At 42.4% G+C, this 26022-nt stretch overlaps 1 protein-coding gene across 2 annotated transcripts in view; it reads left to right on the top strand.

Moving 5' to 3' along the window:
* Positions 1 to 6316, top strand: part of LOC109402639 (chondroitin sulfate synthase 1-like) — an 80045-nt gene extending 73729 nt beyond the window's left edge. Inside the window, exons 6-9 of one of the 2 annotated variants that reach the window (XM_029854820.2) lie at positions 4115 to 4427; positions 4505 to 4650; positions 4796 to 5108; positions 5164 to 6316. In XM_029854820.2, coding sequence (XP_029710680.1) covers positions 4115 to 4427; positions 4505 to 4650; positions 4796 to 5108; positions 5164 to 6209 — 1818 coding nt within the window. In that variant the 3' untranslated portion in view covers positions 6210 to 6316. Of the gene's footprint in view, positions 1 to 4114; positions 4428 to 4492; positions 4651 to 4795; positions 5109 to 5163 lie in introns of both variants that reach the window. The other variant, XM_029854819.2, reaches the window with a different exon arrangement.
* The last annotated feature ends 19706 nt before the right edge of the window (positions 6317 to 26022 follow it).

The raw sequence follows: 26022 nt of genomic DNA, 5'->3' as shown, positions 1-26022 counted from the left end.
TGGAGATTTTAGAATAGTTTCATGAGGTTGCAGGATTCCGGGAAATTTCCAATGCGTTCTCATTGAAAACCTCTCTGGTGGTTCTCTGGAGGTGGTCCCATGGGATTTCATGAGTGTATCAGAGAAGTTTCTGATGAGTTTCTGGAGAAGTGTCAAGGGGAATGCATATTGGTTTCAGGGGGCTTAGACAAACTTCCAGGAGGGTTCACGGGAGGTTTCGGAGAGGTATCGGGAAGGTAAATGAAAGTTTCGGGCTGATTTCTGATAAAATATAAAGCTTTCAAGGGATGTTATAGGGATTTCAGGAGGATTCAGGTGATTTCATGGAGAAGCTCTAGGGAGCTTCCGGAGGTTTCAACAAGATTTCAGAAGGGTTTCTGGAAAGTTTAAAGTGAATACAGTGCTGTTTTGGGGGATTTAGTAGGGTTTCCAGGAAGTTTGAGAGATGCTTCAAGGAGATTTCATGATTGTATAAGGGAAGTTACAAACGAGTTTCTCGGAGAAATTCAGGAAGCTTAAGCGGACGTCCGGGAGGGTTCATGGGAGGTTCCAGAGGGTTTTCAGGGTGGTTTCCGAGAGAATTAAGAGAGAGTTCAAAATAGTTCGTATGGATATTAGAGGTGTATAAGAGGCTTTCAGAAGACTTCCAGAGGGTTTCAGGACCACTTGAAGATGGATTAAAGGAGGTTTCAAGAGTATCAAGGGGTTACAAAATGATTTCAGGAGGCTTTCAGAAAGTATTTAAGAAGGTCTTCAGAAGGGTTTAAAGATCCACAACGGAATTTCAGGGTGTTTTAAGGGGGTTCAGTGAAGTTTCTGAGGAGTTCAAGGATTTTCACAGAGTTTTGTTGGGTTGGTCGGAAGGTTTTTGGTGAGGTTTCAAGGGTATTGAGGGGGTTGCATCAGCTTTAAGTAGTCTCCATGAGAATGTCAGAAAGATTTCAAAAATAATTTCAAGGGGGTTTAAAAATGTTCAGTGAAGTTTCCGATGGATTTCAGGATGTGTCCACGCAGTTTATGGCTAATTCATCTTAGGTGTATCAGGAGGGTGGCAGGGGGTTTCAGGAAAAATTAAAAAGGTGTCTCAGAGAGTTTTAGTGAGTTTAACGAGGTTGAAATGGGAGTTGGTGAACATGTTTACTTTTCAAAAGGAATTCAAGAGAATATAAAAGATTTCCAATGGTTTCAAGGGGGTTCAATGGAGTTCTGGGGAATTGCAGGGCAGATTACAGGAACTTTTTGGAAGAATAGGTTTAATGGGACCATCCCTTAGCCTATCCAAAGGGGAGGGGGGGTGGAGTAGGTTGTTCTCAAATGACCAAAAATAAGGCTTACGTTGTTTATAGATAGCCCCAGAGAGGATTCAAAAGGGAGCTGCACGGGAACGTAAAAGATTTCAGGTCCTTCAGAGGGATATCAGGGAGTTATGGAGAGGTTTCACAGTTTTTTCTACAGGGTTCCATGAGGGGTTGAAGAAGAGGTTCAAGAGGGTTCGAGTGAGTTTTGGGCAAAGGTGGTATCGGAGAAGTTTCAGAGAATTTTAGGTAGCTTTCAGCAGAATTACAAGGTTCTCAAGAATTTCAAGGGAGTTCTGTGAACATATAAAGGGGTTTCGGAGTGTTTCAGGGAAGTTCCTAGGAGTTTGGTACCGTAAAGTGAGTGTCAGTAGGATTATCAAGGAGTTTTCAGATTGGTTTCTGAAAGGTTTCATGCGTGGTTCAGGAAGGTTACAGAGAATTTCAAAGAGGATTTAAAGGGTTTAACTATTGAATTACGTTGGGAACAGCTCACTTAAATAGTGTACGGTTTGGGTCAAAAAGTGGCCTAATGCAAAAGAAAGTTTTATGATAGTTTCCGGAGGATTTTCGGGAAATTTCAGGGGGATTTCGAGAGGGTGCAAAGAGGTTTCAGAGGGTTTCAAAGATTTATCAGGGGCCTTGGAGTTTCAAAAGGCTGCAGGGGGTTTCAAGAGGATATAGAGAAGTTTCTGAGGGATATAAGAGGCCTCTGTTTGGTTTGAAAGGTGTTTGCAGAAGTTTCGGGAGAATTTCAGATAGGTTTTCTGGGGATCCTAGAGGGTTTCAGATGGACTCTGGGGTGTTTCTGTGAGTTTCTAAAAAGTTTAAAAACGATTTCAGAAGAGTTTCTGACGGGTAAAGCAGGCTTTCGGAGGTGTCAAGGGGGTTCAGTGAAACTCTCAAGGAATTTCAGGCGGTTTTCGCGGGTTTTATGAGAGGTTCTAAAGGATTTTAGAGGATTTTCAAGAGCCATAGATGTGTTTCAAATGAGTTTCGGATCAATACAGAGAATCTCAATTGTTCAGTATATGGTTCCAGGGAACAAGGGAGTTTCATGGTGGTATTTAAAATGTTACAATATGAAACCCAAGGATGTTTTCGAACACCTGGCAATCGTTTGACTCATTTGTCCATAACTCAATTCAGAAACCTAATATTGAAATGTGGTGTTCGGCAAAATTGTAGATTAGTGTTTTGCTACAATTATTTTACCAAAGACGCCATATTCTAACTCTTATATATACGGCGCTTGAGCGCTAGTATCACCTACTCATACAAAGCGATCGAAAAATCCGATCGTTTAGTATGAGTAGGTGGTACTAACGCTTTTACGCGGTAAATATTAGAGTTATAATATGGCGTCCTTGGTGATAATTGTAGGAAAAACACTAATCTACAACTTTGCCGAACACTACATTTCAATATTAGGTTTCTGAACTGAGTTATGGACAAATGAGTCAAACGATTGTCATATGATCGAAAACATCCCTGGTTTCAGTAGAGTTTCAGTACGGTTATTTTAATATTTTTCAGGGGTTTCAAAGAACTTCAGTGAAGTTTAAGAAGGATTTGCGAGGGATTTCGGGTGCATTTCTGGGAGTTTGATTGGTTTCAAATGAGTTTTGGTAGGGTTTCAAGGAGGCTCCAAGTTGAATTCAGAGAATCTTTAAGCGGACTTCAGGTTACAATCGGTGTTTCAGAGAAGACTCCGTGGTGGTTCAGGGAGATTTTAGAAAACTTCAAGGGGCTTAAAGATGTTTTACAAGAGCCTCGGGGGGATTTCTGGGGAATTCTGGATATCTGCTTGTTTTCAAGGGTTTCCAAGAAGTGTCAGAGAGCCTTCAGTGCAGTTTTATAAGGTTTCAGGGGGTTCCATAGAAGTTTTCGGGGGATTTAAGAGGCTTTTATTTGGTTTGAGAAGTGTTTCAGATGGACTTTTGGTGAATTTCGGAGGGTTGTCAACAGATTCACGAAAGGTTAGACGAATAGGCTTGAAGTTTGGTTTCAGACAGTTTCAAGAGGATTGCAGGATTGCAGGAGTTCGGAAGGTTTCAGAGCGATCCCTGGAAGTTTGATTGGGGCTTCAGTAAGGGTTTCAGGGAGATCACTAAATTAGTTTCAGGAAGGATTTACGCGGCGGGCAGAGGAGTCTCAGTGGTACTTTAAAAAAATCAGGAGGATTGCAGAGGAGTTTCAAGAGAGGGTTTTGGATGGGCTACAGGAAGAAAACCCGTGCACAAAGGAAGGGTTTTTGGGGTTAAACCCCTCTCATGGCCGATGTTCCATATCCTAGGCGCCTCTCCGCCCTTGACCAAACTTCCTTGTCGCCTTTTCTGTGCACGGACAAGGAGTTTCAAGAGGATTTTACGTTGGTTTTTAGAGGCATTTCTAGATGCTTTAGGAGAACACTGGGAAGTCACAGGGGGTTCTGTGAAGTTTAAGGGAAGATTTAAAAAGTTTTCGAGGGGTTTCAGAGTAATTTGGGAAGCTATCAAGTTTACTAGATCACTAGTTATACCGATAACCTCGGTGATTAAAGGAATTCTAGGAGACCCATAAAAATTTATTTATCTTATAACTTGGATAAAGATTGCTGTTTGAGGCTGTGTGAGCATGAAAACTAATTATTATGAGCTCTCATACTATTCGTTTCCTTCAAACATTCCTCCAAGCTCACATAACACTCCCCAGCTGCTCAAATTCCATTAAAGTAATGTTACTCTAATGGATGTACTTAAAAAGAGATCATCGAAATGGATCTATGTGCTCAGATATGAAAATACAATGATCATTAATCGATCTCTTTCTTCCACCAGATGCAATCCATTCTGCACCACAACAGCAGCGGAAGCCGTGCCTTTTCCGGCAACCTCAAAAACAAGGAAGTCCACAGTGCCATTACGCTGCATCCGGTCAAGAAGCCCGCTTTCATGTACCGACTGCACGCCTACACTCTAGGGCTCAAGGCCCAGGAACTCCGTCAGCAGTCCCTGATGCTGCACAGGGACATTGCCCAGATGACGGCCCTGCTGCAGATCCCTCGGATCAACAAAAACCTCGCACCGGGCGTTCCGATCTTCCCGTCGGACGAAACAAGCGCCGACTACCTGGGGGATCATTCCATCTTAGGTGAGTAACGACGACCGACATCTCGAGACGTTCCACCCTCGCAACATTGACTATTCTACTTCAAGGTTCGACGCCAGATCTCAACCGGCACCGGCCGTCACACCTGGACGAGATCATCGAGTGGGATTTCATCGCCAAGAGCCTCTACTCGGGGATGCATCCGAATCCGAAGCGCAAGATTGAATCGTCACTCAAGGAGGGACTGAACGATGTCGTTCGAGAGGTAAGCAAACAGCCGCGGCAATTAATTGCTTGTTAAACACACTTTACTCAGTGAACCGGTTACGGCTATCGGCTCAAGCTCGCAAGTAGGCACTTAACAAGCTAATTATGATTCCTCTGTTTCATAATTGCATGCGCGCGCGCAGATCATGGAGCACATCAACAATTTCTCGCGCCAACGGGGACGAGTGATCGAGTTCCGAGAGCTGCTGTATGGGTACATGCGCGTCAACAGTCTCTACGGACAGGATCTGATCTTGGATTTACTGCTGGTGTATAAGAAGTACCGCGGGAAGAAGATGACCGTTCCGGTGCGAAGGCATCTCTACATTCAGCGATCGTTCACGGACATACGGGTTCGGGAGATCACCAGGGACGTTGTTCCGGCTCTTGCGGTGACCCTGGACAGTCGGCTACCAGTTGGAAGCACCCGGCCGTTCGACAACAGCACTGGATTAGGTAATATTCTATTCGAAGCTTTCTGTATAACGATTCTAACATTTCTTTTCCGTAGATCGCATGCGATCGTTCCTCAACAGCGGATGGGAACGCCTCTCGGACTCGTTCGCCATCAGCAATCCTCCGATGATCGAGATGCCAAAGGATCGCATCGTTTTCATTATTCCGCTCGCTGGTCGACCGGAAACCTTCATGCGATTCCTCCGCAACTTCGAGCAGGTTGCCCTCAAGCAAGACCTCCGGGCGGATCTTCTCGTCTCGCTCTACGTTGATTCGTCCGATTCGTCTCTCCTAACCAACCTCCTCGATCATCTCCGCGTCCGGTACCCGCAGAACCGCATTAACTATCTGCAACTTCAAGGGAACTTCTCACGCGGAGTAGCCCTCGACCGTGCCATCAAGAGTCCGTTCTGCAAGCAGGACGACATCTTGTTCTTCATCGATGTCGATATGATCTTTACTCAACGGACGCTCGATCGGATACGAGCCAACGTCATCCGCAACCGCCAGGTCTACCTTCCGATCGTATTCAGCGAGTACGATCCTCACCCGGAGTCGCTCGGCCGACTCTACCAAGACCCAGGCTCGAAACCCATAACCACGGAGCATCTCTTCCTCTCCACCCACGATCAAAACTTCTCATCCAATTACCCCATAACCAACACCAACGGATACTTCCGGCAGTTCGGTTACGGCCTAGCCGGCATCTACAAATCCGACATCCTCCGGCCCGACCTCGACGGCTTCAACACCGACATCACCGGGTGGGGCCTGGAGGACGTGAAATTCCTCGAAACTATAATCGCTGCCAATCTGAAAGGGACCCAACGGCTGCTGGATGTGGCCGATGGTCGCGTGGATCCGTTCCAGGATCCGCACAAACCGCTGCAGCAGGAGCTGGTGGTATTCCGTGCGCCGGACCCGTCGCTGGTGCACATCTTCCATCCCATCAATTGTGATAGAAACCTCGAAGAAGCACAGTACAAGATGTGCCTCGGAACGAAAGCCAATACTCTCGGGAGCTTCCGGACGCTGGAGGAGCGCTTCGTCCACGACCGGGAGCTGCTGCTGTTCGGGCGGAGGGCCCGGGGGAGCCGATAGCGATAGCTTGATGGGGGGGAATCGGGGAGTTTTAGTCAATAAGCCTAGATAGATGTGGGATTATCTACGTGTAAGATAGTAGAAATTAATAAATTTTAAAGTATTTTTAAGGTGATCGTTGTATTGAACTATATTGAGAATTCCTCCACTGCGTAAGAGCATCTAGCTTTGACGCTCACTCTTCCAGTAGCTCTCCATGGTCACGAGGAGTGAGGAGAAAAGGAAACAGCAGGGAGCCAGGTAGAGGTAGATGACTTCATGCATCGATGCACGATCGAACGAATATCCCTCAAGACCGTCGAAGATGGCGCTCTGCATAGAAATAGAGTTACTTTGTTGCCAAATCGGCTTAATTGTTAGGCATGAAGTTTGTTGCAATGATCAAGTAAAATTCAATGTTTTTCTATATCACTTTCTTCTACATACTCAACTAACTACCAATTGCTGTCTTTACCATTCAAATCACAAATTGTTACCTTCTTACATATTCTGCAATCGACAGTCACCACCCCCACATGTGTAGTTTCATCACCACTTCCCATTCAACCGTAACGGACATTTATTTCAATTGCACGTCAATCAACCCGAGCAGGGCATCAGGTGCCACTGACGACGACAACACGATGACCGACCAACCAATCCACCCATCAATTGTTTGTCGTTATTCGTCATAAAATCTGTCGATGAACTTCAGGCCAACTCAAAGTGGAACGGAAGCCCCGAATCTCATCTGGTGACATCCTTCGACCATCGCCGGACGACACGTCAATAAAAGACAAAGACCTCTTAGCCTCCGGGTTGCTGCTGCCACAGCAGAAGGTGCTCCCTGTGTGTAGTAATAAAGCAAAGTGCACTTTTTCTCTCCGTCCCCCAGGTCAATCCTGGACAATAAATCTCATCTGTGGACTGCGACCAGGTTGTTGGTCAATCTTCGTCCGTCCAAGTCCGGTCGAGGTAAATCCATCAAGGCGTCACTTCTGGTTTATTGAACTGCCGCCTCCAATCCTCTTTGATGCGAAGGAACAAATGTGTAACCGTTTTATGGTTCGGAACAGCCGTTGCTTCGTTCGTTGGTCAGTCTTGATTGCTCCAAGTACAACTAGTAGCGACGACGGAAATTACATATGAAGAACTCCGGGATCAATTATCATTATGAGACCTTTTACCGAGGCGGTTGTCCAGAAGCAGATTCGGGATCCGTCATAAAGCATATCATCTGGGATCAACACTTTGGAGTTCTTTTCCGAAGAAGGTTGGAGGGAATGAGGAAAATAATGAAAAAGCTAGGCTCATTCTTTCTTTGCATCATTAGTCGAGTCGGAGCGAAAGAGGGTGAGTATCTACGTCTATTTGCCATGTTGTCATCGTCGTCACTGAAACAAAATTAAACACAAAACGTATGAATCTTGATACGTTTTGCTGGAGCCGTATCCAAGCACCATATCACCCGGTATCAATTGCCCGGTTGAATGCGGCAATGTTTGTCCACTTTTGTTTATTGCCTGGAACGGGGGGAAACCAGTCCTGGAAGAAACGGAGATGTGACTTTTTCCGGACCGACCTGGGGAGCATTGCACAGTAGAGTGAGGGGTGGTGGTGGTTACAAGGTTTGCTGATAACTGGATACGGTTCTTTAATCAGCAGTACGCTGCTAGTTTGTCGAAGAGTTAAAGTGATGACATGGTTGCTACACAGAAAATTAACTGGTGAATTCGTATTGTGGTGAGAGATTCTGCCACGTATCCCCGAGAGATAGAAACCCAGAGGGGTTCTACATCGAATCCCAGAGGGATTCTGCAACGAATCCCAGAGGGATTCTGCAACGAATCCCAGAGGGATTCTGCAACGAATCCCAGAGGGATTCTGCAACGAATCCCAGAGGGATTCTGCAACGAATCCCAGAGGGATTCTGCAACGAATCCCAGAGGGATTCTGCAACGAATCCCAGAGGGATTCTGCAACGAATCCCAGAGGGATTCTGCAACGAATCCCAGAGGGATTCTGCGACGAATCCCAGAGGGATTCTGCGACGAATCCCAGAGGGATTCTGCAACGAATCCCAGAGGGATTCTGCAACGAATCCCAGAGGGATTCTGCAACGAATCCCAGAGGGATTCTGCAACGAATCCCAGAGGGATTCTGCAACGAATCCCAGAGGGATTCTGCAACGAATCCCAGAGGGATTCTGCAACGAATCCCAGAGGGATTCTGCAACGAATCCCAGAGGGATTCTGCAACGAATCCCAGAGGGATTCTGCAACGAATCCCAGAGGGATTCTGCAACGAATCCCAGAGGGATTCTGCAACGAATCCCAGAGGGATTCTGCAACGAATCCCAGAGGGATTCTGCAACGAATCCCAGAGGGATTCTGCAACGAATCCCAGAGGGATTCTGCAACGAATCCCAGAGGGATTCTGCGACGAATCCCAGAGGGATTCTGCGACGAATCCCAGAGGGATTCTGCAACGAATCCCAGAGGGATTCTGCGACGAATCCCAGAGGGATTCTGCAACGAATCCCAGAGGGATTCTGCAACGAATCCCAGAGGGATTCTGCAACGAATCCCAGAGGGATTCTGCAACGAATCCCAGAGGGATTCTGCAACGAATCCCAGAGGGATTCTGCAACGAATCCCAGAGGGATTCTGCAACGAATCCCAGAGGGATTCTGCAACGAATCCCAGAGGGATTCTGCAACGAATCCCAGAGGGATTCTGCAACGAATCCCAGAGGGATTCTGCAACGAATCCCAGAGGGATTCTGCAACGAATCCCAGAGGGATTCTGCAACGAATCCCAGAGGGATTCTGCAACGAATCCCAGAGGGATTCTGCAACGAATCCCAGAGGGATTCTGCAACGAATCCCAGAGGGATTCTGCAACGAATCCCAGAGGGATTCTGCAACGAATCCCAGAGGGATTCTGCAACGAATCCCAGAGGGATTCTGTAACGAATTCCCAGAGGATTCGGCATTGAATTGTACATGGATTCTTCCTCAAATTGCAGCGAGATTTTGTAACGAGGAGTTTTGTATACATCAAATAATTGAGGCATTCGAAATTTTCGTGTATTCTCAATATCATCCACCTGCATTCCCCCTCTGATGCTTTGTGAAGAATCGTTTCTAATTCATATCCCCTGCTCCTTTCCAACTCAGAGAAAAAACTGTGTCACACGTACATATCAAGCAAACCCTTGTCATCGTTCGGCATCGCCCCAAGATCAAGATGTCCTGCTGAAGGCTCGAAGTTGAAACAAAGCACTTCAACGAGGCACACATACACACACACACGCACGGTGTCCGGATGGCAATTTCCGAACGGCAATCATCTCTCGGAACCCATCACCATCATCAACAGTCTCAATCCACTTCCAAACAATGGACCCGGGTGAAACACAACAAAAATGTAAACATTAATATGCCGACGAGCACTCGGTTTCCCATTTTTGCCCCACTTACCCAGTAACCGAGTGCAGCTCGGTGATGGCGGCAGTGAGCTAACCCCTTCGCACAAAGGACCCCTCATAGAGAGTGGTGAGGAGGGAGAACCCTTTTTTATCCGCAGCAATTGGAGCAAATGTGCACATTCCCTCACATCTCCGTCGAGATTGTGTGCCTTGCGGAGATCCTAGGGGACTTTTGATTGAGGCCCCCTCGTGTTTCTCCTCCTCCAATGTGCAGAGAATTATATTTTTTAATCTTCTAGGCAAATGAGTTCGTGCCTTGCTTCTAGCTGCCGCGAATAAAGAGGGACTTTTCCTTGAACTTCTTCCCTTTTCGATTCGATTCGAGGTAGGTTGAGATGGCTCTTTATGCCATCGCACAAATGCGCACTGGAGAAAGTGCATCGAAAAGTGCAACGACCTCGAATCTCTCCTGGTGCAGTGCAAGGCGGAAGGAGAAGAAGCTGCGAGGTAGCAGGGCATTTGTGCGTAAGCTCAGAAGTAATTGCGAGGGATGCAGTAGGGGGCCTTGGTGCAGTTTAATAATTCTCCTGTTTCTAGTGTTTTCCACGCACGCATATCGATTTCTTTGTCTCCGAGTCGGTGTGTTTGCCGATGCGTGGGGATTAAAAGAAATAATACCGTTGAAGGACCTACGCAAACAGGGTGGCAGAAAGATCGAGAGTAGGGTGTTGCAGAAAAGTTGCCTTATATTAAACATCAGCAGTTAAACAGACAAGAAGACAGAGAAGACTGAGATGACAAAGATGACAGAGAAGACAGAAAAAACAGATAAGACAGAGATGACAGAGATGACAGAGAAGACAGAGAAGACAGAGAAGACAGAGAAGACAGAGAAGACAGAGAAGACAGAGAAGACAGAGAAGACAGAGAAGACAGAGAAGACAGAGAAGACAGAGAAGACAGAGAAGACAGAGAAGACAGAGAAGACAGAGAAGACAGAGAAGACAGAGAAGACAGAGAAGACAGAGAAGACAGAGAAGACAGAGAAGACAGAGAAGACAGAGAAGACAGAGAAGACAGAGAAGACAGAGAAGACAGAGAAGACAGAGAAGACAGAGAAGACAGAGAAGACAGAGAAGACAGAGAAGACAGAGAAGACAGAGAAGACAGAGAAGACAGAGAAGACAGAGAAGACAGAGAAGACAGAGAAGACAGAGAAGACAGAGAAGACAGAGAAGACAGAGAAGACAGAGAAGACAGAGAAGACAGAGAAGACAGAGAAGACAGAGAAGACAGAGAAGACAGAGAAGACAGAGAAGACAGAGAAGACAGAGAAGACAGAGAAGACAGAGAAGACAGAGAAGACAGAGAAGACAGAGAAGACAGAGAAGACAGAGAAGACAGAGAAGACAGAGAAGACAGAGAAGACAGAGAAGACAGAGAAGACAGAGAAGACAGAGAAGACAGAGAAGACAGAGAAGACAGAGAAGACAGAGAAGACAGAGAAGACAGAGAAGACAGAGAAGACAGAGAAGACAGAGAAGACAGAGAAGACAGAAAAGACAGAAAAGACAGAGAAGACAGAGAAGACAGAGAAGACAGAGAAGACAGAGAAGACAGAGAAGACAGAGAAGACAGAGAAAGACAGAGAAGACAGAGAAGACAGAGAAGACAGAGAAGACAGAGAAGACAGAAAAGACAGAAAAGACAGAGAAGACAGAGAAGACAGAGAAAACAGAGAAGACAGAGAAGACAGAGAAGACAAAGAAGACAGAGAAGATATACTAGACAGAGAAGACAGAGGAAACTGAGAAGACAGAGACGACACAGACGACAGAAAATGTTACAAATGAGAGAGGCGGACAAGGGTGTTAAAGTAGACAAGAAATACAAGGCAGGCTAAATACAGTAAAGAGACAAGAGAGATAAATGAGACACAGAGACAAAATATAGAAGATAAACAAGATTGGGTAGAGATACAAGAGTGACAAGAAGGACAAGAGGATTAGATGGTTGGAAAAACAATATCAGAATTCCAGAAAATTAGTAGATTTGATAACCTGAAGAACATAGAGCCTGAAGTTCAGAAGTGTGGAACACCAATTAATGTCAAGATTTGAATATCGATCGAAAAGTAGAACAGAAAGGAGATCAGCATAGAACTCTTACTTGAATTTCGTACTCTGTTGAATCAGGACAAATGTACAAAAGTTACAAATCATGTCTTGTTTTGCGAGAATCACCCTATTCACGCAGCAAACACACTTCTTAATGAGTTCGCCTTCTACCCCCTCCTTTCAAACACCAAGCATCGTGGCTACGCACCAACAGCTCAAAACGATTTGCATCCTTTCCATCATCAACGACGATAAGAGCCGCTAAATCCTTTCAAAGAACCAAAGGCAGGAAAAAGTGCGTATTCCTAAGTACTCTTAATTGGTTTTCAATTGCAGCTGCTGCGTTTTATTTTCTAAGCTATGCGAATGCAAACCGACCAAAGGGTCTCTGAGCTGTGCGTTGCTGACGGGGCTGGAAATTAATTACAAACCACCTGCGCGCGCGTTAATCAATCGAAGAACACACGGGGTCCCCCAGAAGTGCCCAGGGCTGCAGTTATAATCTGCCATGAAGTCTGGTTGGTGCTTAGATGTGGTCATTTACAGTATCTCGGAAGATGTGAATGGATTTCCTTCGCCATTGGATTCTCCAGTGATGCAATGGTGGATAATTTAATTCATGACCCAAGTGGACCGTGATAATCCTTAAACGTGTACGTAAGCGAACTATGAGTACATCCATGTGCGAAGGGCAGTTAATCAATGGGAAAATTAAATGAATAAAACTGATGCAAATGAAGAGCGAGTTGCTGGTATATCCAACAGCTCAAAGAGGCGAAAAACATTCTCATGCTTCGCTGGATGCAGCAATTCAATCTGTTTTCGTTTATCTTTCCATTTCTTTCCAGCGTGTTATTTGTGGTGAGACTAGTGGTTTCAAGTGCTCGCTACTATGCTTTGAAAGCGCTGTTGTACGGATCTTGTCGATGGTAAACGGTTTGAACGACCAGTCGTCACCGGTGGGTGCTATTCTGTTGTTGAAATAAACGACAGCAGACAATTGATGTTACTATTAAGAAAATTAGTGCCAATCATACAGATGGGGAAACAAGATATTCTCATTCATGTTCTATAACCGTAGGCCTGTAGTACACAGCGTCAAATATTTGACAAGGAAAGAACTCAAGAAACAACATCAGTTTGACACTAATGAAAATTCGATCGAGTCGAACAAGATGTTTGAGCATTAGTTCTGGAGCAACATTTGAAAAGGGCATACAAGCATTGGTAAACAATGACTTCACACGTCGCTCCTGAGCCCCCATCAGCTTATTCATAAAAACTAAGACCGTTATCAGATAGAGCAAACATCGATCTCTCGGATAACGGTGTTCATTTGCGTGGGCGGACTGCTGTTATGCCCTACGGAGCGTTTTCGAAAAAAGACACAAGACCTCTTGGGCCCTTTTCAAATGTTGCTCCAGAGTTTCTTTTTTGACAAAATTTGTCCAATTTAATCTCCATTTAATATATGACCCTGTGTACTAGTAGCTTTAGTAAAGAAAGATGTAAAACTCACTCCACCGGGCCATTGTTCCAATTTTCGGTTTTTTCGATCGTTCAGTATGAATAGGTGATACTAGGAATCTCACTCCTGGTGCCCCCGGGGAAGTAGCCAGTTCATGTTTTTTTTTCTGAATACTGTCTTCCGACATATCATTCTTCATGATTTTGCAAAACAAGAACTCTCGAAGATATTTTGAGACTTTCTGGAAATATTGGCCACTATCAGAGGGACTCTGGGAACCTGAGCCCCCGAGGAAGTGACCAGTTCATGTTTTTTTTCTGAACTCTGTATTGCGACATATCATTCTTCATGAGTTTGCGAAACAAGAACTTTAGAATGTGTTTCGAGACTTTTGGACATATTGGCCACTATCGGAGGTATTCTGGGAACCTGGTGCCCCGGGAAAGTGGCCAGTTCGTGATTTTTTTTCTAGACCCTTTCTTGCGGTGACATGAACTTTAGAATGCATATCTAGACTTTCTAGAAATATTGGCCACAATTAAATGTATTGCGGGAACCTGGGTGCCCCCGGTGAAGTGGCCAGTTCATGTTTTTTTTTCTGAATACTGTCTTCCGACATATCATTCTTCATGATTTTGCAAAACAAGAACTCTTGAAGATATTTCGAGACTTTTTGAACATATTGGCCAGTACTGGAGGAATTCCAGGAGCTTGGTGCTCCCGGGGAAATGGCCAGTTCATGATTTATTTTTTTTCAGAACCCTGTTTTGCGACATATCATTTCTTCAAGATTTTGCAAAATAAGAACTCTGGGAGATATTTCAAGACTTTCTGGGCATATTGGCAACTAACAGAGGTACTCTCTCCGGAACGTGACCAGTGTTTTTTTTTCTGAAAACGTTCCTGCGACATATCACTTCATGATTTTGTAAAACAAGAACTCTTGAGAACATTTTGAGACTTTTGGACTTATAGACCATTATTAGAGGTTCTTCGAGAACCTCGTGCGACATCAATCTTCATGATTTTGCAAAACAGAGCAATTTGGTCATATTGGTCACTGCCAGAGGTACACCAGCAACCTGATTCCCTTGGGGAAGTGGACTGTTTGTGTTTTTTTTTTCTGAACAAATATAGGGTCAGGGATTCTCATAGGAGTTTCCCGGGAATACGTCCAGGACTTTTTCTTGACGTTTTCATGTGATTCTAGAATGTCTTCTCCTGGTCAGGGTTTCTGAACCCTGTCTTGCGACACATTTCATGGGATTATTCTTTGAAACTTTTGGAGATTCCTCTAAAAGTGGTTTGGAAATTACACAAGGAGTTTCTTTTGGAATTGTCCAAACATGTTTCTGGGATTACACCTCAATGGATTTCGCTTTATTATCTTTTAGAATTCGTAAGAAGTATTTTTGTAGGGATTCCTCAAGGACAGTGCTTCCCAAACTGTGCGCCGCGAACATTCTTCAGGTGCGCCGCAGGATCTTGAATCAAAACCAATAGATCAAACTCTAATTTTTCAAAACATGATACACCTTTTATATGTTTTTGATTTATTTAGTAAAACTAGTGTTGTTGCTAACGAGAACTTAAACGAGCCAGGTAACTTCACTGATATTGAAAGCTGCTTTATTGTATGCTTCAAAGCTAAAAAGGAGTAACAATTAGTTCGGGTAATGCTTATGAGTACTACTAATATAACCTACAATTCAGTGGGACCATACGTGAATGACCCAGCCGTTTTGGTGTTCAAGCGACCGTTCGCAAACAGATTTCTATTTAAAACAATCGATTAGCTATTAAGTGATGCAAATTATACAATATAATTTCACCTGTGAATTCAATTCAATAGTTTTCCCACGGGTGGCCAAATCTACAAACTACGGTTTCTTAAGCACTTATTTCCTGTGAAAGAAGCCGACTCTAATGTACCATAAATATAATTAATTCACAATTCATACCTTCCAGGGCACTATGGGTATTAGAGTATAAGATTATAATATTACAATCATCAGTAAAACGAATTAACATCTACCGCAACTTAATCAGTTCTACAACGTTCTACAAATTGCAAGTAATGGTATTCGACACTTGATTTGACAAGCTAATCATCATCTGCCTCACTTCTGACAATTCGCATATCTCACACATTTGTATTCGCCGGCCGGGTTGCCATATTTCTTGCTGATGTGGTAACAAGTGTCGCCTCCCAACCTTTTATAATTCAATTCCAAATCCTTGTCTTCTTGAGGAAGACTTCGAAAAAGAAAGTCACGCAAAGGGAGTTTTCCTCTTCCAAAATTTTAATTGAGGTAAATATTTGACGAAACCTTGAATTTTCAAGTGCACAAATTAGAAAACCAAAACTTCGGTTTGCGCTGAAAAAATGATCGATAAGTTTCCTGTTGGTGATAGCTTATTGATTAACTTTGCAGCGCAAATCAACATTCAGACCTTCAGATTTGTACTTGAGGTTTGGCGTTGTCATATCTTCACGTTAAAAAATAAATATTCCATAGTCTTCTAATGTTTTACAGAACTTGCGATATACTAATGAAAGTTTTGGATTTTTACCAAGTTTTTGAATTGCGGGATTCTAAAAATGTTCTTTGAGATTCAGAAATTATTAAACAACAATATATTATTCAGCTTGGTTTTCGAATTTATCATTAGCATGTTATTCAAATTAAATATTTAATGGACTTTTTGAAGTTCTTTCCAGAATTATTACTGTCAATCATGGCCTTCATGCTGTTTCAAACGTTTTGGGACAATATTTTTATTGAAATCACTATCGTAAAGCAATTCTAAAACGAAAAAAAAACTTATCGCTGTCAGTTGTCCAGACAGTTTCTAGATAATCTATTTTTATATCCATTTTTTCCAAATTTCAGGAAATTGCTTCATTTTGAAAATATCCCTACAAAATATTTTGTTTGTAAAGTTCTGTGAATCTTCAAGTAATTTTCGTTAAAACAATTCATTTTAAGAACCTTTATTTCAGATTTGAAGAAAACATAACATAGACGGATTTTTTACGATTTGTATTTGAAATTTTGAACTGAAAGAGTTAAAATGATAAAAAATCTTTGTTAAAAGTTGTTGGTGCGCCGCGACATTTTCGAACTTTTCAAAAGGCGCCGCGATAGCAAAAAGTTTGGGAACCTCTGCTCAAGGAATTACGTATGGGGCTATTTAACCATTTCTTATGGAATTCTTCTATTCTTTGGAATGCCTCCAGAAATACTTTCTGGATTCCTAAACGGGTATTATGGGATTTTTGTATGTAATCTATGTAATGTATGTAATCTATTGATTACTCTGGGAAAGTACTCGGAGAACCTGTTTCCCCCAGGGAAGTGGTCAGTTCGGGATTTTTTCTGGACCTTTGCGACATATCAATCTTTATCATTTTGCACAACAAAAACTGTAGAATGCATTTTGTATTTTTTTAGACATATTGGCGACTATCAGAGGTCAGTGAACCTGGATGGAATCGAATCGTTTGGGATTCTCGGGAGAAGCTTGTGGTGTAAACCTAGTAGGAAATCTTGGAGAAATTCCAGAGACGATTTTGGAGGAAATTTAACAGAAGCATTTGCAGAAATCCAAGAATATGGGCAAGGATGAACTCCTACTCCAGAAGAAACTAGGAATCCTTACAGAAAATCCTGGCGGAACCTCAAAAGGAACTCCTGGAGAAATCCATGGATGAATCTCAGAAAGATTCCTCGGAAGAATACCAAAAGGACATCTTCTATGAATCGCAGATGGAACTTCAAAATGGATAGAATTTAAATTTTTATGAAAAAATCCCAAGCAGAAATTCTGTGGGAACTCATGGAGAAATTTCAAAAGGAATTATTGAAGAAAAAAAATCCAGGAACAATTATCATAGGAGCTTTTGAAGAAATCGCCGGAGGAACTCTTATAGGAATATCCAAATAATAATCTGGGTGAATTTCAGAAGGAACTCCTGGAGCAATTTCAGAAAGTAAAACCCAGAGTTCGTTCTTCGAAAAAAAAAATATCAATTCCGGGTGGAGGAATTTAAAAATTGGCACCTGGGTCAATCCTTGAAGCAGTTCCTGCAAAATTCACAGATGTCAAACATTATTTTAGGTGTCCAAATAAGAACTTCACACCGAAATCCAAAAAATGACCTAATCCTTGGAGAAACCCAGTAGGGAAGACAAAAAACTAATTTGGATAATATCTGGAAATCTGAATATCTGAAAATGGATATCTGGAAATATCAAGAAACTACATGTAAATATCCCATTCGTCGAAGTATCTTGAAAGTACTTCTGGAGGTAGTCTGACGAACTTCTTGGAAGAATTTCATAAGAATTCCTAAAGATAAACTCTTTGAAGAACCCCTAAAAAAATACTTCCTACAAATTCTGAACATAATCGAGCGAAATCCAACGAGATGATCCCACAAACCTTTTCCCTAAGGAATTATTTGTGTTATCTGTAAACCGCTAGAGGAGGAAAAATTATGAATATTGATGTGTCGAAAAACAAGGATCAGAAAATTTTCACAAATTGGCCTCTTATCAGAAAACAGGTTCCTGAAGGATATATGTCCAAACAGTTGTTGTTTTGCAAAATGATAAAAATTGATATGTCATAAAACCGGGGTCAAAAAAGTATCTCGAAGTATCTTCTGGTTGTGGTTAACATGACAAAAATACCTGAAATATCTTCTAGAGTTCTTGTTTTGCAATAAATATTATGACGATTGAAATGTTGCAAGACCAAAATCACGAACTGGTGGCTCCCTTGGAATAATCAGGTTCTCTGAGCACCTCTGATAGTAGCCTGTATATCCAAAAAGTCTCCAAAAGTTTCCTACAGTTCTTGTTTTGCAAAATCAAGAAGATTGATATGTATGTCGCAAAACAGGCTTCAGAGGGAATCAAAAATTGGCCACTTCCTCGGGCAACCAAGTTCCAGAAGTAACTCTGATAGTGGCCAATATTTCCAAAAAGTCTTGAAATGTCTTCTAGAGTTCCTATTATGCAAAATTATGAAGATTGAAATGTTGCAAGACCGGGTTCTGAAAAAAAAAATCACGAACTGGCGGTTTCCCCGGGGGACCCCGGTTCTCGGTGTACCTCTACTGGTGGCCAGTATATCCAAAAAGTCTCCAAATGTCTTCTATTGATATGTCGCCAGACTGGCTTCAGAAATAATCACAAACAGGCCACTTCCCCGGGGGCACCAGGTTCCTGGAATACCTTTGATAGTGGTCAAGATATGCAAAAATCAATTCTGTGGCAAGACATACAAAAACCACGATCTGGCCACTTCTCCGGGGGCACCAGGTTCCCGGAGTCCCTCTGATAGTGGCCAATATGTCTAGAAAGTCTCAAAATATCTTCAAGAGTTCTTGTTTTTCAAAATCATGAAGGATGATATGTCGCACGATAGGGCTCAGAAAAATCAAGAACTGGTCACTTCCACGGGGACACCAGGTTCCCGGAATATCTCCGATAGTGGCCAATATGTCTAGAAAGTCTCGAAATACCTTCTAGAGTTCCTGTTTTGCAAAACCATGAAGATTGATATGTCGCAATACAGGGTTCAAAAAAAAAACATGAACTGAACTACTTCCCTGGGGGAAACAGGTTCCCCGAGTACTTTCCAAAGAGTAATCAATAGATTACATACATTACATAGACTACCTACAAAAAAACCATAATACCCGTTTAGGAATCCAGAAAGTATTTCTGGAAGCATTCCAAAGAATATAATTGAAGAATTCCATAAGAAATGGTAAAATAGCCCCATACGTAATTCCTTGAGGAATCCCTACAAAAATACTTCTTACGAATTCTAAAAGATAATAAAGCGAAATCCATTGAGGTGTAATCCCAGAAACATGTTTGGACAATTCCAAAAGAAACTCCTTATGTAATCTCCAAACCACTTTTAGAGGAATCTCCAAAAGTTTCAAAGAATAATCCCATGAAATGTGTCGCAAGACAGGGTTCAGAAAAAAAATCCCGGATCGACCAAAAAGTCTTGAAATGTCTTCTAGAGTTCTTGTTTTGCAAATTTATGAATGACCAGGAGAAGACATTCTAGAATCATATGAAAACGTCAAGAAAAAGTCCTGGACGTATTCCCGGGAAACTCCTACGAGAATCCCTGACCCTATATTTGTTCAGAAAAAAAACACAAACAGTCCACTTCCCCAAGGGAATCAGGTTGCTGGTGTACCTCTGGCAGTGACCAATATGACCAAATTGCTCTGTTTTGCAAAATCATGAAGATTGATGTCGCACGAGGTTCTCGAAGAACCTCTAATAATGGTCTATAAGTCCAAAAGTCTCGAAATGTTCTCAAGAGTTTTTGTTTTACAAAACTATGAAGTGATATGTCGCAGGAACGTTTTCAGAAAAAAAAACACTGGTCAGGGGAAACCACGTTCCGGAGAGAGTACCTCTTTTAGTTGCCAATATGTCCAGAAAGTCTTGAAATATCTCCCAGAGTTCTTATTTTGTATAATCATGAAGAATGATATGTCGCAAAACGGGGTTCTGCAAAAAAAAATCATGAACTGGCCATTTACCCAGGGGCAGCAGGCTCCCGGAATTCCTCAAGTAGTGTTCAAAAAGTCTCGAAATATCTTCAAGAGTTCTTGTTTTGCAAAATCATGAAGGGTGATACCTCGCAAGACAGTATTCAGAAAATAAATCACTACTTGACCACTTCCTCGGGGGCACCAGGTTCCCGGAGTACCTCCGATAGTGGCCAATATGTCCAGAAAGTTTAGAAATACATCCTAGAGTTCTTGTTTTGCAAAATCATGAAAAATTATATGTCGGAAGATAGTATTCAGAAAAAAAACACGAACTGGCCACTTCACCGGGGGCACCAGGTTCCCGCAGTACATTCAATTGTGGCCAATATTTCTAGAAAGTCTAGAAATGCATTCTAGAGTTCATATTTTGCAAAATCATGAAAAATGATGTGTTGCAAGAAAGGGTCTAGAAAAAAAATTACGAACTGGCCACTTTCCCGGGGGCACCAGGTTCCCGGAATACCTCCGATAGTGGCCAATATGTCCAAAAGTCTCGAAACGCATTCTAAAATTCTTGTTCAGCAAAATCATGAAGAATGATATGTCGCAATACAGGGTTCAGAAAAAAAACATGAACTGGTCACTTCCTCGGGGGCTCAGGTTCCCGGAGTCCCTCTGATAGTGGCCAATATTTCCAGAAAGTCGGAAAATATCTTCGAGAGTTCTTGTTTTGCAAAATCATGAAGAATGATATGTCGCATGACAGGGTTCAGCAAAATCACGAACTGGCCACTTCTCCGGGGGCACCAGGTTCCCGGAGTATCTCCGATAGTGGCCATTACCTTCAGAAAGTCTCGAAATGCATTATAAAGTTCTTGCTTTGCAAAACCATGAAGAATGATATGTCGCAAGACAGGGTTCAGAAAAAATCATGAACTGGCCACTTCCCCGGGGGCACAAGGTCCCAGAGTATCTCCGATGGAGACCAATACATCCAGAAAGTCTCGAAATACCTTTTAGAGTTAATGTTTTGCCAAATTATGAAGATTGATATGCTGCATGTGAGGTTTTAGCTAACGTTACAATGTGGCCACCATGAGCGATAAAGAGGTTACCCCACGACTCCCCGGAATAATTCCGGAACCATGGCCGCTTCCGTAAAGTGGACTCCGGTTCTTAAAACTAGAAGGAATTTGTGATCGATTGGTGCAAAAATTTTTAAAATCCGTTGAAAAATGACTGAGAACCAGCCATTTGAATTTTGAAATTTTCGTCGAAATGGGGGTTGGGGACGTACGTGTATATGAGAGTTAGAGTATGGCGACAGGAAACCTGGTGTCTCTAGTAAGCCTAGTGGTTAAGGCTATGGATCGCCAATTCAAAAACGACGGGTTCGATTCCCGTTCCAGTCGGGAAACTTTTCTCGACTCCCTGGGCATTATGTATCATTGTTCTTGCCACACAATATACAAATTCATGCAATGGCAGGCAAAGAAAGCCCTTCAACTAATAACTGTGGAAGTGATGTAAAAATACTTAGTTGAAGAGAGGCAGGCCAAGTTCCACCAGATTAATCCACCTAGTGGTGATAGTGCCTTTCTCGTCGAATATGTACTCAACATTTTTACCGGCCATAAGCCGAAGTGTTCCTGAATCCTGAGAATACTCTAGAACGGAATAAATCTCATTTTCTTTTTTTGTCAAAGTGCTCGTTGACTCGTCAATGGGGGGTGGAGTTGATAAATAATAAATGTATTTATTTAATAAAATTCTTAAAAAAATTAACAAACCGCTTAACTCATCGGTTTTGATAAAAAAAAAACTTCTGGAAGACTCTAATTTCACTTTAAAATTGAAAAATTTATTGGTTTATTTATTTGTGCCCTTCTTCAAAATGTTGAATTCCGACCAAAATTTCCAAGGGGGGGCCCCTCTGGACTTAAGAGTAAATCTAAATTTGTGTCAGCCTTATTCAGAAAAGCAGAATTTTATCAAAGCCATAATAGAATATGGAAACTTATTGATGGCTCATATTCCGACGCTATGTTAAACGTATAGACTGAGCTGAAAAATATCAAATCTCTCAGTTGACTGCTTGACCACCTTCACTAGCACTGGATGCCGATCATTATCAAGACATTTTGGCAATTTTTTTCTGCGCACTTTAGCCTATATTTTACTATCATTAGTTATAAGATTCATGTAAAATTTGACAAAAAAAGTGCAGCCAAGCGAAATTTCCCATATTAAAGCCCATTTAAATTTCAACCGTGTTACAGAGCGCGTGGGTTCAACCAGTTGCATCAAAATTGTTCGCAGTAATTTTAGACGTAAAATGGGATTGGTTCTATAAAATTTAAATTTTTCCCTACAACGTTAATCCTCAGGAATCTAAAATGGTGTAATTTGACAAGATCGCTTAAATTTTTATCAAGATTTTGTTCTTTTACACATATTAATCGCTTGCATCGATTTTGTTCACCTGCGTAATTCCAGCAATGGATTCAATCCTGATTCTGCAACACTGCCGGTAATCTTAAGTGTGGTCAGAGACTATTTTCTTGCTGCCCGTTTATCTGATTAACAAACATTATTGATGATTTGATGTTTCACATGCATGGGTTTGGTTTAGTTTTTTAATTGGTCATTTCCGACGGGACACCTGGAACCGGTTCCGGAACACAACCGGTTTAGATACGGTATGAAACTATTTTCCTGCTTACAGTTCATCTGGTTATCGAAAAAGCCGCTCTTCGATGTGTCACATGCCTGGGTTTGGTTCACCTTTTTAATTGGCCACTTCCGGCAGGACATCCGGAACCGGTTCCAGAATACAATTAGTTCAGATATGGTCTGAAACTATTTTCTTGCTTACCGTTCATCTGGTTTACGAAAAAGCTGCTCTTTGATGTATCACATGCCTGGGTTTGGTTCACTTTTTTAATTGGCCACTTCCGGCAGGACATCCGGAACCGATTCCGGAACACAACCGGATCAAACATGGTCTGAAACTATTTTCCAGCTTACCGTTCATCTGGTTATCGAAAAAGCCGCTCTTTGATGTGTCGCATGCCTGGGTTTGGTTCACTTTTTTTGAATGGCCACTTCCAACAGGACATCCGGAACCGGTTCCAGAACACTACCCGTTCAAACATGGTCTGAAACTATTTTCCTGCTTACCGTTCATCTGGGTATCGAAAAAGCCGCTCTTTGATGTGTCGCATGCCTGGGTTTGGTTCACTTTTTTAATTGGCCACTTCCGACAGGACATCCGGAACCGGTTCCGGAACACCACCCGTTCAAAAATGGTCTGAAACTCTTTTCCTGCTTACCATTCAACTGGTTATCGAAAAAGCCGCTATTTGACGTGTCGCATGCATGGGTTTGGTTTACTTTCTTATTTGGCCACTTCCGGCGGGACATCCGGAACCGGTTCCGGAACACCACCGGTTCAGATGTAGTCAGAGACTATTTTCCTACTTTTCGTTAATCAGATAATCGAAAATGCCGTGGTTTGATGGATCGCATGCATGGGTTTGTTGCATTTTCATATATGGCCCCTTCCTGGGATACCGGTCCGGAACACCTAAATGGCCATAGCTCCGGAACGGCTGGACGGATCTGAACCATTTTTTTTTTTTTTTTTGTTTATAGAGACTTTACCCTGAAGGGGCATTCGTCTCTATTTCTCTGAACTTATTCTCTGAACCATTTTCAATAGGAAACAATGGGACAATGTACCTCGTCGAATGAACCATCGGTCGTTGAAATCGGTTCATATTTACTATCTAAAAATGAGGTGACCTTTTTGTACACATACACACACACATACACACACACACACACACACACACACACACACACGCACACACACACACACACACACACACACACACACACACACACACACACACACACACACACACACACACACACGCACACACACACATACACACAGACATCATCTCAACTCGTCGAGCTGAGTCGATTGGTATATAACACTTGACCCCTCCGGGGGCTCTATCAAATTTTCGTTTTTGCCTTTCTCGTACACCAAGGTGTACCGAAAGGCTATATGTTCACTCCAAAAACGAAAATTTGATAGAGCCCCCGGAGGGGTCAAGTGTTATATACCAATCGACTCAGCTCGACGATTTGAGATGATGTCTGTGTGTATGTATGTGTGTGTATGTATGTGTGTGCGTGTGTATGTGTGTATGTGTACAAAAAGGTCACCTCATTTTTAGATAGTAAATATGAACCGATTTCAACGACCGATGGTTCATTTGACGGGGTATATTGTCCCATTGTTTCCTATTGACAATGGTTCAGATCGGTCCAGCCGTTCCGGAGTTATGGCCATTTAGGTGTTCCGGACCGGTACCCCAGGAAGGGGCCAGATATGAAAATGCAACAAACCCATGCATGTGACCCATCAAACCACGGCATTTTCGATTATCTGATGAACGGGATGAAGGAAAATAGTCTCTGACTATATCTGAACCGGTAGTGTTCCGGAACCGGCGCCGGGTGTCCCGCCGGAAGTGGCCAAATAAGAAAGTGAACATAACCCATGCATGCGACACGTCAAATAGCGGATTTTTCGATAACCAGTTGAATGGTAAACAAGAAAATAGTTTCAGACCATGTTTGAACCGGTAGTATTCCGGAACCGGTTCCGGATGTCCTGCCGGAAGTGGCCAATTAAAAATGTTTACCAAACCCAGGCATGCGACACATCAAAGAGCGGCTTTTTCGATAACCAGATGAACGGTAAGCAGGAAAATAATTTCAGACCATGTTTGAACCGATTGTGTTCCGGAACCGGTTCCGGATGTCCTGTCGGAAGTGGCCAATTAAAAAAGTGAACCAAACCCAGGCATGCGACACATCAAAGAGCGGCTTTTTCGATAACCAGATGAACGGTAAGCAGGAAAATAGTTTCAGACTATATCTCAACCGGTTGTGTTCCGAAACCGGTTCCAGCTGTCCCGCTGGAAGTGGTCAATTAAAAAGGTGAACCAAGCCCATGCGTGTGACACATGGAAGAGCGGGGATTTTCGATAACCAGATGAACGGTAAGCAATAAAACAGTTTCATACCGTATCTAAACCGGTTGTGTTCCGGAACCGGTTTCAGGTGTCCCGTCGGAAGTGACCAATTAAAAAACAAAACTAAACCCATGCATGCGAAACATCAAATCATCAAAAATGTTCGTTAACCAGTTACACGAGCAGCAAGAAAATAGTCTCTGACCACACTTAAGATTACCGGCAGTGTTGCAGAATCAGGGTTGGATCCATTGCTGAAATTACGCAGGTGAACAAAATCGATGCAAGCGATTAATATGTGTAAAAGAACAAAATCTTGATAAAAATTTAAGCGATCTTGTCAAATTACATCATTTTAGATTCCTGAGGCGTCATTCTATAGTAGGATGGGTCAACGTTGTATGGAAAAATTTAAATTTTATAGCACCAATCCCCTTCTGCGTCTAAAATTACTGCGATCAATTTTGATGCAACTGGTTGAGTCCTCGCGCTCTGTAACACGGTAGAAATTTGAATGGGCTTTAATAGGGGAAATTTCGCTTGCTTGCACTTTTTTTTGTCAAATTTTACATGAATCTTATAACTAATGATAATAAAATATAGGCTAAAGTGCGCAGAAAAAAAAAATTGCCGAAATGTCTTGATAATGATCGGCATCCAGTGCTAGTGAAGGTGGTCAAGCAGTCAACTGAGAGATTTGATATTTTTCAGCTCGGCCTATACGTTTAACATAGCGTCGGAATATGAGCCATCAATAAGTTTCCAAATTTAATTATGGCTTTGATAAAATTCATGCTTTTCTGAATAAGGCTGACACAAATTTTGATTTTCTCTTAAGTCCAGAGGGGTCCCCCTTGGGAATTTTGGTCGGAATTCAACATCTTGAAGAAGTGCACAAATAAATAAACCAATAGATTTATCAATTTTAAAGTGAAATTAGAGTCTTCCAGAAGTTTTTTTTTATCAAAACCGATGAGTTAAGGCGAAACTGGAAGCCTTTCCTCATTTTTTGGTTTTTGATGTACTATTAAATAACGAAGCAATATTTTCAAAATCGGTTTTCGTGCACATTTAGAGTGTGGATCAGGGTATCTTCTGATTTTTTACGCGGTATAAAATGTTTTTCGTTTTTGCAGAAACTGTGTTTGAACAAAATTTCACAAAAAATGGTTTCTGCAAAAACGAAAAACAAAAACAAACGCGTAACCAAATCAGAATATACCCTGATCCATACTCA

The sequence above is a fragment of the Aedes albopictus genome, chromosome 1 (genome assembly GCF_035046485.1).
Source record: "Aedes albopictus strain Foshan chromosome 1, AalbF5, whole genome shotgun sequence".
Lineage (NCBI taxonomy): Eukaryota > Metazoa > Arthropoda > Insecta > Diptera > Culicidae > Aedes > Aedes albopictus.
The sequence above is the reverse complement of the archived record's forward strand: the minus strand, read 5'-3'. Positions and strand labels throughout refer to the sequence as shown.